The sequence below is a fragment of the Mobula birostris genome, chromosome 6, assembly GCF_030028105.1.
Source record: "Mobula birostris isolate sMobBir1 chromosome 6, sMobBir1.hap1, whole genome shotgun sequence".
Lineage (NCBI taxonomy): Eukaryota > Metazoa > Chordata > Chondrichthyes > Myliobatiformes > Myliobatidae > Mobula > Mobula birostris.
The window spans coordinates 88,124,800-88,138,605 of record NC_092375.1 but is presented as its reverse complement, the minus strand read 5'-3'; the positions used below and the strand labels follow the sequence as shown (position 1 = coordinate 88,138,605).

Sequence of the window (13,806 nt, the reverse complement as noted above, 5' to 3'; positions counted from 1 at the left end):
TCACACAGAGATGACTAAAACCTTAGTCAAAGTGGTAAATGTTGAAGAACATTTTAAAAGAGATGAGAGGGTGACAGACAGGGAGAGAGAAAATGTCAGAGCTCAAGGCTAATGTAGTTGAAAACATGAAGTGTTGAAAATCAGCACTGCACAAGTGATCACGACTCTAAAAGGAGGAATTAATAACCTGATCAAAATTACAGAAAACAAACTATCAAATCCAGGAGAATAACAAAGGACACAGCGAAGCATGGAGGTTTGATTATAAATCCATCAAAAGCTGCTGATTTCTTTTCCAAACTTTGAAACTGTCCTGAGGGAGTGGTAGTAAGTTTTCTTTTTAAACCATTCTAATGTCTTCTGCAGGTGCTCCTATAGTGATGCTAAGATTTTGACCTAACAAAGAGATAGACCATTCTTCATGATGAGAGTGGCTCAATCCCCGCCAGGGAAAAGGGTTGTTCATATCAGAAGTAACACAACACAAGGCTGATAGGTTTTCTTTCTAACCTTCACTGTAATCTGTCACCTTTACGATCATTTTAATGACATCAGCTGCAAAAAGTTCCTGTTGCTTTCTCAAAATCCCTAAAATGCTGTTGGGATTTGAACTTGTGTTCTGCAGATTCATGCGAGACTAGCAACGTACAACTGATCAATCTCTTCTTAAATTATTACATCAAATTGAGCACAGCACAGTGAAGATCATCTCAATTTGTGGCTTTTGTAACCACATGTTTATCATTTTGTTTGTTTCTTGTAGAAAAAGAGCTTTGGATTCATCTTTCCGCCAGTGTAAAAGAATAACTTGTACCCAGTGCCACAAAGCCACTCAAAATTAAAATTCTGTAACCACAAAGCCTCTAAAATCTTTTTCGTCAAAGTGTTTTCCATCAAATGTGTCCCTATTGCCAAATTTTGGATTAACTCCATCAAGTAGGAGCAAATATAAAAACAAACAAGATGCCAAGAATCTGAAACAAATAACCAAAAGAATAATGTGTGCTCATAGTTCAGGTGAGATCCTTCATCAGTGCAAGGGGTTTCTGTTTTACTCTAGCTGCACACCTGGTATCAGTCAAAATAAACAACTTGCAGGCAGACATTCAAAATGGTATCGGACATTGAAAAAAACCTAACTGTGAAAATGTGACCACGGAGAAGAAGGAACATTTTAGAATAAAGTTACTTTAGCAGGAGATGAATCTTTTGTTCTCATAGGTTTTAATCTTACCTTGGAAAACAAAAAAAAACTTGCACAACTTGAAAGCAAAGTGCTGTAAATAATTATAAAAATAGGTCAGGCACAATCTGCAGAGGGAGAAACAGGTTAAGGTAAACAAAAAGAAAAAACTGATAGGATGGAAATTGAGAAAGATTGCACAACAGAAAATGATGCAATGATTGCTTATAACTGTACGTTAGGGACCAAACTGAAGTCTTGTATTTATAAGGCACCTTGCACACATTGGGATTTTCCACAGTAAAGAGAGATTAGCTTTGTCACATGTACATTGAAACATACAATGAAATGTGTTATTTTGCATCAAATCCAATCAGCGAAGGCTACAACATGCCCACAGCTCACTAACACTATCTGTACATCTTTGGAGGAAACTGGAGCACCTAGAGGAAACCCACATGGTCACAGGGAGAACATACAAAATGCTTGCTATAAAGTGCTGCACTAACCACAATGTTACCATGCCGGCCCACCGTACAGTACTCTAGCGCCAATATTTTGAAGTGCCATTACTATTGAAAAGGAGTAAACATTGCCTGGATCAGTATTACCAAAAAAAAAACACTATTGTGCTAACGATCACAAATAATAAATATTGGCCAGGGTGGAGGAATAACTCTAAATTTCATGCTGTCTTTTATGTCCAAACCAAGAACACATACAAAGCTTCAATTGATGCTTATGGTACAGCACACTTCAGTACACTGGCAGCATTTGTCTCCACACTGAAACAACAACCTTAACTTTGTCAACAGTGCTACCAGCTGAGCCATCCAATCTCCATAGATGTTGAAATCTACTGGACTGGGTGAACAATTTGAGGCATTGAGTTCAAGAGTCAGGAAATTACATTGCTGCTTTATGAAAATCTGGTGAGAGCACATCCGGAGTATTGCATTCAATTCTGATTGCCCCATCGCAAGGAGAGGTTTACCAGGGTGCTGCCTGGATTAGAGGATGTGTGCTATAGAGGTTGGACAAACTAGGATTGTTTTTTTATTGGGGCAGTGGAGACAGAGGACAGACCTGATGGAAGTGTATAAAATTATGAGAGATAGGGATACTCAGTATCTTTTGCCTTGGGTCAAAATGTCTAATTCTAGAGGGCATGCATTTAAGCTGAGGGGGGCATTTCAAAGGACATGTGCAGGCAAGTTTGTGTTTTTAAAAAATATATATAGAAAGTGTGGTGGGTGCCTGGTGGTGGTGGAGGCAGTAAAGAGGCTCTTAGACAGGCAAAGGAATATGTGGAGAAGAGGGACATGGACCATGTGCCGTCAGAAGGGATTAGGTGCACATAACTTAATTAGATTGGTAGAACATAATGGGCCGAAGGGCTCATTCCTGTTCTATGTACTCATGAGAACCATGCGCTGGTCAAAGCAGAAAACTTCATTCCTTGTTATAGCTTTCTGCAGGACTTCTGACATAAATCGCTGGGTTAATTCAGAAGGCAATTAAAAGTGCTATGGCTCTAATGGCACATATGGTTCAGACCAGCAAACCTTCTTCCCAAAAATAAAGTATTAATGAATCCAATCCATTTTCGTAATAATTCTGTAGATTTAATGCTTTACACTCTCAACGTAGTTGTGATCTCCGTTTGAATTCCCTAGTTTGGTAGAACCTGGACGACAGTAGACGAGAGTGTGTGGAAAATAAAGGATCTATGTATACAAGCTATTTTATGCATTTATATTTACTCATTATTGTCTTCTTTATCTTACTGTGCTTTTTTTTCAGCTGCATCAGATCTGGAGTAACAATTATTTTGTTCTCCTTTACACCTGTGTACTGGAAATCACATTAAACAATCTTGAATAATGTAAGATTGATATAAATGGGTGGTTCACAGTAAGTACAAACTCAATGGGCTGAAGAGTTCATTTCCCCGGTGCTCGGCACTAAGGTGAGGATTTGAATTCATGTCTACTTCACCAATTGTGCTGGAATGATTCCTGTTATCACATGGTTCTTGGGTATCTTGTTAGAAACACAAGGAACAAGAATTGGCAACAAGAAAAGCTCTTGAGCATGCTCATCTACTACCTCGACTCCATTTTACCCTAAGACAAGAAAATCTGGAGATGCTGGAAGTCCAGAACAACACACAGAAAATGCTGGGGGAACTCAGCAGGCCAGGCAGCATCTATGGAAATGGGTACACGGTCGACGCTTTGGTCTGAGACCTGGAAAAAAAGATGAGACACCAGAGCAAAAAGGTGGGGGGGGGGGGGAGAAGAGGGAGAAAGTAGTACAAGGTGGTAGGTGATAGGTGAAACCGAGAGAGGGGGGAGGGTTGAAGTAAAGAGCTGGGAAGTTGATTGGTGAATGATAAAGGGCTGGAGAAGAGGGAATCTGATAGGAGAGGGTAGAAGACCATGGAAGAAAGGGAAGGGGAGGAGCACCAGAGGCAGATGATTGGCAAGTAAGGAGATATCAATGCTCATGCCATCAGGTTGGAAGCTAGTCAGACAGAATATAAGGTATTGCTCCTCCAACCTAAGTGTGGCCTCATTGCAGCAGCAGAGGCAGCCATGGACTGATCCATTTTACCCTACCCTATCTCCATATTCCTCATTTCTTTACTCCAATAATCTTTCATTGCTAGGTTTAATTTACCTCAATGACTAAGTATATCCCGTAGGGATCTCTGCAGTCACATTTTGCAACCTTACCTTGGTAAAACAACAAGGAGGTGTTTATAGAGTCCCAACTACCCCACTTCTTTTACTTTTCATTATCTTAATTTAGCTAACATTAGCCCTTTCTTTTTTGTTCCTTGATTTCTCATGGCTTTCCCAGCAATTTCCACAACTATGTATTAGAAATGCACAGTACAAGGAACAATAACAACACAGAGCACATTATCCAACATTGATATAATCCCAATGTAATGAAGGGACACTCAGAAGTTGAACCTGCAAAGTCCCTCTTCTAACTCAATTCATCCTTCCAGGCCCCTCTGTTGCCATCCCCCAGCACTATGTTTGTCCCATCCACATTCAGGAGGAACACAAAGGGCAGCAGCATGTTACTGAGCAGGTGGAAAGAAGTGACCCTAGAAATCAACAATGGTTCTGGATCCTGTTAAGGTGAAACTGTGTGAAGGAAATCTTTTGCCAGGACCTACTACTTTCCCCACTTGATGAATCAGTAATTCTCTAGGTTGCTCACCACTTGGGAGAAGCACAGAATAACAAGGACAAATGATGTACTCTGGATGGGAGAAATACAAGGGAGGTTTGGGAGATATACGACAGCAAGTTGACCAAGACTTGAAGTTTGTGGTGATTAAAGAAACACAGGTGTAGATGTAGGTAACCTACTTAACATTATCTTTACTAGTCTACCTGCAGTCATGTACTAGTGACTACTGCACCATTTTTGTGAAGGCTATGTCCTATCTGTATACTGAAAGTATGTTTGGTTGTGCTGGGGCTGATTGTGTCAAATTCAGAATGGATCAACCAACTCAGAATCTAACTGTGCTGCTAATTGCCCTCAGTATGCCCAAGTCTATCAACCTGTCTCATTTGGCTTGAGACCCATTATCTTAGCCCTGTGATGCTGTTGCAGGACTTTCTATGGTGGAAATGTTCACTATGGACTGAAGTGGCCTGATTCTTCTCCTCAAACCGAAGCGGTCTTTGAAGGACATAACTGTGCCAAAATGCCATCTTTTCCCATAAATATTATAACATTTTCACCATACAATAATCAAGTCTAACCTCTGACATTTAATAACACGATCATCAAATCCGTCAGCAAGCATGCTCAGTGGTCACTTTATGGAGGTACACCTGCTCATTAATGCAAATATCTAACTCAAAGGCACTCTGATCCACTCAGTGTAAAACATCAGCCAGTCATTTGCTTCATTTTTATCTTCCTATTCACAAATGCTACCAGTCTACTCTACACTGCAAGAATATTCAGATTTACACTCAGTGGCCACTTTACTAAATACACATACCTGATAATGTAAATATTTAATCAATTATGTGGCAGCAACTCAGTGCATAAGAGCATGTAGACATGGTCAAGAGGTTCAGTTACTGGCCAGACCAAATATCAGAATACACAAGAAATGTAATCTAAATGACTTTGACCGTGGAATGATAGTTGGTGCCAGACAGCATGGTTTCATCATCTCAAACTGCTGATTCCCTGGGATTTTCCATGCACAAAAGTCGAGGGTTTACAGAGAATGGTGTGAAAAGAAACAAAACATCCAGTGAGTGGAGGTCTGTGGATGGAAACATCTTGTTAATGAGAGAGGTCAGAGAATGGCCAAATTGTTTCAAGCCAACAGTAACTCAAATGACCACGTGTTACAACAGAGGTGTGCAGAAGAGAGAAAAGCTTCTCTGATCACACAACAAGTCGAACCTTGAAGTGGAGGGGCTACAGAAGACGACGACAGCACCGGGTTCCATTCCCATACCTAATAAAGTAGCCACTGTGTGTATATCTGGTGACCACTGATCAAAAACTAAATTACACTAGTTGCAGAAATACCTTGCAGATCACAGGCTGGGTATTCCACTGATGCACCTACTCTGCTGGTCATCAATTCACCTGGTTTATATTTTCAGGAGAAACTGAAATAGTAATTTGGTGATGGACTTCCCCTGTGTGAGATCTGCACAGCAATGTACAAAATGATTTAAAATACTCTCATTATAATTACAAGCTACCATTACAAGTTTCTAATTGCAGGCATATTTACTGGATGCTTCATTTGGTACTTGGGCCCAATTATAATAGTGGGCTTTTCAAATAAAAATTGAGATCCTTCTATCTTGCTTCTTATGTGTTTACATTTAATGTGAGACTGGCATCATGCTGTGCTGGTTGCTCCACTTGCTGCTTTCAATTAAGGAAACATGGCCCATCACTTTGGATGGCCTCAGGCAGCGTATTATTTTATTTCCCCAAAGATTTCTATTCACTGGCCTCAGGAAGATTTGCAATAAAATCAAAGCTGCAAATGAGCATATCAAACATTACAGGAAAGAATTGCTGGAGTAAGTAAGTAAGTTAACACTGCAATTATATTCTGGACCACTATTGGGATGAACTATACGTCTTTTTTTGGAAAGGAGGGAATCTGAAGGATGAACCAGCTTATATGGTCAGAGTGGGATTATAAAAACTCGAGGATCCATGGGCTGCAATAATGTGACTCTCAGAAAGTTGCATAGTGTGATGAAAAATATTTAAATTAAGCTCAAACATCTATGAAATTAACAAATAAAGCTTCACACTTGCATTAATAAAAACTCAACTGTCAAGCAAAATAGTGACTTGAGGAGAGACCTAGTTTCACTGTACATGACCGTCATCACTTGTTTGTGATTTGAGCAGGAATGAAAGCTGGATGAGGAGCCCAGTTTTAACCACTGCGTTCACAGCAATTGTTCTGCATTTCTGTGTCTCCTGTTTAAAACTGCTGAACCGATGCCCAGTTTTGGACCCACACCGACTTTCAACTCCAAATTAAATCACTATCACACCTGTTAACCCTGACAACATGGACTTGGATTTAGTTCAAGATTAAAAAGGCACAAGAACCATACTTGAAATGAATTTATTCATACTATTCCTAGTTGGAACATACCAAAAAAAAATCTGACCAGTCTGGCACTGAATAAGTAATTTCCTCACACAGAGGTCATGAGAAGGACTAGGGAGGGAAATGGCAAATCAGAACAGAGTCGTTGCCATGGTTTAAATTTTCTATAAGTTCCTTTTACTGTCCAAATTTCACAGAAATTTGCATGAGAACCCTGTCCCTTGAACACAATTTTATCTTGCATGATTTTGCAGTAACTGTGTAATACTTTCCCTGCACTAAAAATTAAACCGTGCAATAATCACCTTGGCTTTATATAAGAATTGGTGAGGAAGATTAGAAATGACTGAGCTCTTAATCAAAAAGCTAAGATTTATAGCAGCTTTTAGACACAAAGAGAAACAAAGGAGGTTGAGGGAATTCAATTCCAGCAGGGGTCAGGAAAAAATAATAGTAAATTCACCTCCAATAATTGGTGGAGTATACCCGTCCGATAAAAGGGTGTGGAAGTGGACACTGAAGTGGAGGATGTTATAGAGGCAAAGTGCAAGGCTGAGGGGATTTGAAAAGGAAAAGACTGATTCTGAATTCCATGCACACAGGATGCGGAGGTTGGAGGGCTCAAGGAAATTAGTGTAAATATTATCTAGTCAGTAACAAATAGCAAATGCATGACCAAGTCATGCAATGTAAATTTAACTTAGAAGACTTAATAACTATAGCACTGTCACAAATTATGGCCTGAAATTAGCAATAGAGCTGGGAGCTCTTGACAGAACTGTCAGCTTTCTCTCTAACAATATGGAAGTTTGGTATTCTGTAAAATGAATGTCTCAAATTGATCACTATTATTCAGACTGTATTCCAACACAAGATTGGTTGAGCTCATCAACAGATCCTGATTTCCTTTGATTCTTAGCAGTTACACTAGGAAAACTGCCCATTGCTCTGGACCAGTTCAGAGAGAGGAACAGCTGTGAAAGAGAAAGGCAAACTACAGGTAATTCACCAATTAGAGTTAACTAAACGTATTTCTGAAATTCTTTCAAATTTTGAACATTTTAAATATCTTGCTTTAAATGTCAATAATGTAGATTTTTAAAAAATATTTTTCAAATGTTACATCCACAAATATCTGAATTCTTTTGACAGCCAATTCAGCCAAGTGAAAGTTGTGAATAAATTGATTTAAGAAGCCACAGAATGTATGATCAGAAGGGCCTGAACTATCAGGTCAAAGCTGGCATTCTACAAGATTTGAATGGACCCTTTGGCCCATCACATCCATGTCCATCTATACTAGAACTATCCCTTAGGAACCATTCAATGGAAAGCTAGAGTTAAATGTCAAAGTGGCTGTGAGGAAATTCCAGGCTATTCTTTCCTTCCAGTATTACAATACTCTGCTGACCCATAATATAAAAAGAGGTTTTTAGGTAACAAGCCTCCAGAAAATGTCTCTTTAAGGTTCTTCGGAATCAGTATCAGGTTTATTATCACCAGCATGTGACGTAAAATTTGTTAATGCTGATACACCAGTTTACATTTGAGAGCTCCTTCAAAGAACAAGAAAAGTTCTTCAAACTGAGAACAACTAGGGGATCCGCAGATTTTCACGTTATTAGTAATTGTGCTTTGGCTATGTAGAAATTAGTTTTTTTAAAATAAAATATACCTTTTATAAGATATTATTTGAATTAATGCAAGACTAAAATCATAGTTTTTGCTTACATTTTTAACTCACGTATTTTTCACAATGTGGTTCTTACTAGCAGAAGGCAGAATAGCAGTTACAAATACCTTTTCATTTTTTGATCAGCTAAGTATTAGCAGATTACACACATTATAAATTTTTTAATTGTGTAGTCTATTAACACACATTGATCATTGCTTCATGATCAAGTCATCATGGTGCACAGATGTGACGGTTGTGTCTCAGTCCCGCTCCTCTGACTTGGAACATCTGGCGGTCAGGTAACTAACATCCATTCAGTCTGCTGAGGGAGTTTGGCACTGTCATCCTAGTTGCAGTGTACGTTTCACCCGGCCAACATTAGGCTGGCTGGCACTGGAGGAGTAAAGCACTGTGATAAGCAGCCACGAGACAGTGCACCCTGATGCCCTTCTGCTCATTGTGGGGTCCTCAAATGGGCTAACTTAGTCTCTGTCAAGCACCACCAGCATGTCACCTGTGGAACCAGAAGACCCAGGCACTTGACCACTGTTAAATTACCATCAAGAACACTTAATACACCATCCCGCACCTGCATACTGGTAAGTGTGATCATCTGGCAGTATTTTTACTCCCAGCATATAGGCAGAGACTGAGGACCTCAACACCAATGGTGAGGATGCAGAAGGTATAATGAAGGGAGGCAGAGAAGCCCTTACAGGACTGCTCTGAATCAGCAGATTCGACCATATGCAGGGATTTGTGTTTGGATCTGAATGAATGTGCCACAATTGTCACCAACTTTATTAAGATCTGTGTGGTTAAGTGCGTGCCTTTGAGAACATACCAGACATACACAAACCAGAAGCTATAGATAAACCAGGAGATTCACAGTTCTCTGAGGGCTAGATCTGTTGCATTCAAAACTGGTGATCCGGAAATCCACACAAGTCCAGATATGACCTACTGCTATCTTAAGAGTGAGAAAGCAATTCCGAGTTAAGTTGGAGACTGAATCGAACGCACGTCAGCTATGCCAAGGTTTGCAGACCATTATCTCATAACAAGGCAAAATCTATCATACATGCCTGTAATGCATCACTCCCTGATGAGCTGCACACCTTTTATGCACACTTTAAGAGAGAATAAAGCTATACCTGTGCAAATCTCTGCAGCATCTGGCAACCCTGTGATAGATGTCTCAGAGGCCGTAGTCAGAACATCTTTCAAAAAGATGAACCCTTGCAAGGTGTCTGGCCCTGATGGTATATACCTGGCAGGGCACCGAAAACCTATGGCAGCCAAATGGCGGGAGTGTTCAGGGACACCTTCAATTTCTCACTGCTGCAGTTACAAGCTCCCAGCTGCTTCAAAAGGGCATCAATCATACCAGTGCCCAAGATCAGAGCCAGTTGCTTCAATGACTATCACTCAGTAGCGCTCACATCTACTGTGATACAGTGCATTGACAGATTAGTCATGGCAAGAATTAACTCCTGTCTGAACAAGGACCTGGAACTGCTGAAATTTCAAATATCAAAGTAAGTCTATTATCAAAGCACCAGATACAACCTGAGATTCATCCTCTTGTGGGCAATCACAGTAAATACAAGAAACACAAGAGAATCAGTGAAAGGCCACACCCAACAAAATGGACAAACAATCAATGTAAGCAATAAATAGAGAACATAAGATGAGGAGTCCGTGAAAGCCAGTCCACTGGTTGTAGGTACAGTTCAGTAAACGGGGTGTGTGAAAATTAGTGAAGTAACCCCCCCGGTTCAAGAGCCTGAAGGTTGAGGGTATAATTGTTCCCGAACTCGATGGTGTAGGTCCTGAGATTCCTGTGCCTTCCTGATGGCAGTGGTAAGAAGAAAGCATGGTTTGGATTGTGGGGGTCCTGGATGATGGTTGCTCCCTGTTAATGTGCTCAATGTTGGAAAGGGCTTTACCTGTGATGGACTAGGCTATATCACCTACTTTTTGTAGGCTTTTCCATTCAAGTGTATTGCGTTTCCATACCAGGCTGTGCTGCAGCCGTCAATATACTCTCCACCGCTCATTTATAGAAGCTTGTCATAGCTTTAGACGACATGCCAAATCTTCGCAAACTTTACGTAGAGGTGCTGTCTTGCGTTCTTTGTAATAGTGCTTACATGCTGGAACATATCTTCTGAAATGTTAATACCGGAGAATTTAAAAGTGAGAATCAGAATCAAGTTTATTATCACCGACATGTGACGTGAAATTTGTTAGCTTAGCAGCAGCAATTCAATACAATACATAATATAGAAGAGAGAAAAAATAAAGTAAATCAATTACAGTATACGTATATTGAATAGATTAAAAACATGAAAAAAGCAGAAAGACTGTATATTAAAAAAACTGAGGTAGTGTCCAAGGGATCAATTCCATTCAGGAATCGGATTGCAAAGGGGAAGAAGCTGTTCCTGAATCACTGAGTATGTACCTTCAGGCTTCTGTACCTCCTACCTGATGGTTAACAGTGAGAAAAGGGCATGCCCTGGGTGCTGGAGGTCTTTAATAATGGACGCTGCCTCTCTGAGACACCGCTCCCTGAAGATGTCCTGGGTACTTTTTAGGCTAGTACCCAAGGTGGAGCTGACTAGATTTACAACCCTCTGTAGCCTCTTTTGGTCCTGTGCAGCAGCACCCCATACTAGACAGTGATGCAGCCTGTCAGAATGCTCTCCACAGTACATCAATAGAAGTTTTTGAGTGTATTTGTTGACATGCCAAATCTCTTTAAATTCCTAACGAAATACAGTCGCTGCTTTGCCTGCTTTATAACTGCATCAATATGTTGGGACCAGGTTAGATCCTCAGAGATCTTGACACCCAGGAACTTGAAACTGCTCACTCTCTTCACTTCTGATCCCTCTATGAGGATTGGTATGCATTCCTTCATCTTACCCTTCCTGAAGTCCACAATCAGCTCTTTTGTCTGGGTCACGGACCTCGGGTTTCCTCCTCTTGTAGTCAATAATCAGCTCCTTGGTCTTGCTGGCATTGAGTGTGGGGTTGTTTTTATGTCACCACTCAGCCTGATTTTCAGTCTCCCTCCTATGTGTTGAGTCATCACTGCCTTTGATTTGGCCGGCCAATGCCAGTGGTTGCTCAACGTGTACAATGACCCAGTAAAAACATTTAATCATACTACTCTTGTCGATCTTCTATATGTATCATCTGCGCATATGTAACATTAGTCCTCTGGAAATGAATGTTAACATGTCATTTGCCTCCCTTCTGACTGACTCAACATGCAAGTTTTTCTTTAGGGAATCCTGTAGAGGGATTCCCAAGTCCCTTTTTACCTCCGATTTCTGAATTTCCTCATTTAGAAAATAGACTACACCTTTATTCCTTCTACTGAAATGCATGAACATATACGTCCCTACACTATATTCCATCTGCCACTTCTTTGCCCATTCTCTCAATCTGCCGATGTTACTTGTGCAAGACTCCATTTCTTCAATACTACCTGCCATCCACATACCATCGTATCACCTGCAAACTCGGCCATCAATTCCATCATCAAAATCACTGACATATAACATGAAAAGTAGTTCCAACACCAACCCCTGTGGAACATAACAATTCTCCAGCAGGCCCCTTTTATCCCCTTCTTTGCCTCCTTCCAGTTAGCCAAATCTTCTATTCACGTTAGTAACTTTCTTGTAATACCATGGGCTCTTTCTTGCCTTGTTAAACAGCCTCATGTGCAGCACCTCGTCAAAGGCCTTCTGAAAATCCAATTAAACAGCATCACTGACCCTGACCCTCCTTTGCCTATTCTTTCCTCAAAGAATTCCGAAAGATTTGAGAGAGAAGATTTCCCCTTAAGGAAACTATGCTGACATGCTGATTTTATCATGTGCTGCAAACCCCAAAACCTCAACCTTAATAAAAGAATCCAGCACCTTCCCAACCACTGAGGTTAGACCAACTTACCTATAATTTCCTTTCTTCTGCCTCCCTCTCTCCCTTCTTAAAGAGTGGAGTGACATTTGCAATTTTCCTTTCCTCTGGACCAACTCCAGAATCTTGTAATTCTTGAAAGATCATTACTAATGCCTCCACAATCTCCTCAGCTACCGCTTTCAAAATCTGGGTGTACTCTATTTGGTCCAGGTGACTTATCTACCTTCAGACCTTTCAGCTTCCCAAGCACCTTCTCCTTACTAACAGCAACTATATATACTTCTGCCCCCGACTCTCACATTTTCGGCATGCTGCTAGTATCTTCCAGTGAAGACTGATGCAAAATACTTACCAAATTTGTCTGCCACCTCTTTGTTCCCCATTACTACCTCTCCAGCATCATTTTGGAGTGGCCAGATATCCACTCTCGCCTCTCATTCACTATATTACTTGGCTAACTTAACCCTCATGTTTCATCTTTTCTCTCCTTATGAATTCTGTTGGTTTTTAAAAGGTTGCCTATCGTCTAATTTCCCACCAATTTTTGCTGTATTAAATGCCTTCTCTCACTGTTATGCTGTCTTTGTCTTCCTTTTACAGCCATAGTCGGGTCATCTTTCCTTTAGAAATCTTTGGGATGTATCTGTATCTGTATATTCCAAATATCTCCCAGAAACTCCAGCCATCGTTGTTCTGCCGTTGACCCTACTAGTGTTCCTTTTCAATTAATTTTGGCCAGCTCCTTTCCGATATACTTTATACTTTATTGTCGCCAAACAATTGGTACTAGAACGTACAATCATCACAGCGATATTTGATTCTGCGCTTTACACTCCCTGGATTATAAATATTAAATATTAAAGATATTAAAAATAGTTAAAATTAGTAAATATTAAAAATTTAAATTATAAACCATAAATAGAAAATAGAAAAATGGGAAGTAAGGTAGTGCAAAAAAAACCGAGAGGCAGGTCCGGATATTTAGAGGGTACGGCCCAGATCTGGTCAGGATCCGTTCAGCAGCCTTATCACAGCTGGAAAGAAGCTGTTCCCAAATCTGGCCGTACGATTCTTCAAGCCTCTGTAATTCCCTTTACTCCCACCATTAAGCACATCTTTCCCTCCCCTCCTCGCTCTGCTTTCCACAGGGATCGCTCCCTACACGACTCCCTTATTCATTCGTCCCCCCCATCCCTTCCCACCGATCTCCCTCCTGCCACTTATCCTTGTAAGTGGAACAAGTGCTACATATGCCCTTACACTTCCTCCCTCACCACCATTCAGGGCCCCAGACAGTCCTTCCAGGTGAGGCAACACTTCACCTGTGAGTCGGCTGGGGTGATATACTGCGTCCGGTGCTCCCGATGTGGC

At 40.6% G+C, this 13,806-nt stretch overlaps 1 protein-coding gene across 4 annotated transcripts in view; it reads right to left on the bottom strand.

Annotated features, from left to right (window-relative positions):
- Window positions 1-13,806, bottom strand: part of tsc22d1 (TSC22 domain family, member 1) — a 227,295-nt gene that overhangs the window by 9,594 nt on the left and 203,895 nt on the right. Inside the window, exon 2 of one of the 4 annotated variants that reach the window (XM_072260814.1) lies at window positions 10,555-10,666. The exons of the other annotated variants lie outside the window; for them this stretch is intronic. Within the exon in view, the coding sequence (XP_072116915.1) occupies window positions 10,570-10,666 (97 nt within the window). The 3' untranslated portion in view covers window positions 10,555-10,569. Of the gene's footprint in view, window positions 1-10,554; window positions 10,667-13,806 lie in introns of those variants that run through there. 4 annotated transcript variants of the gene reach the window in all.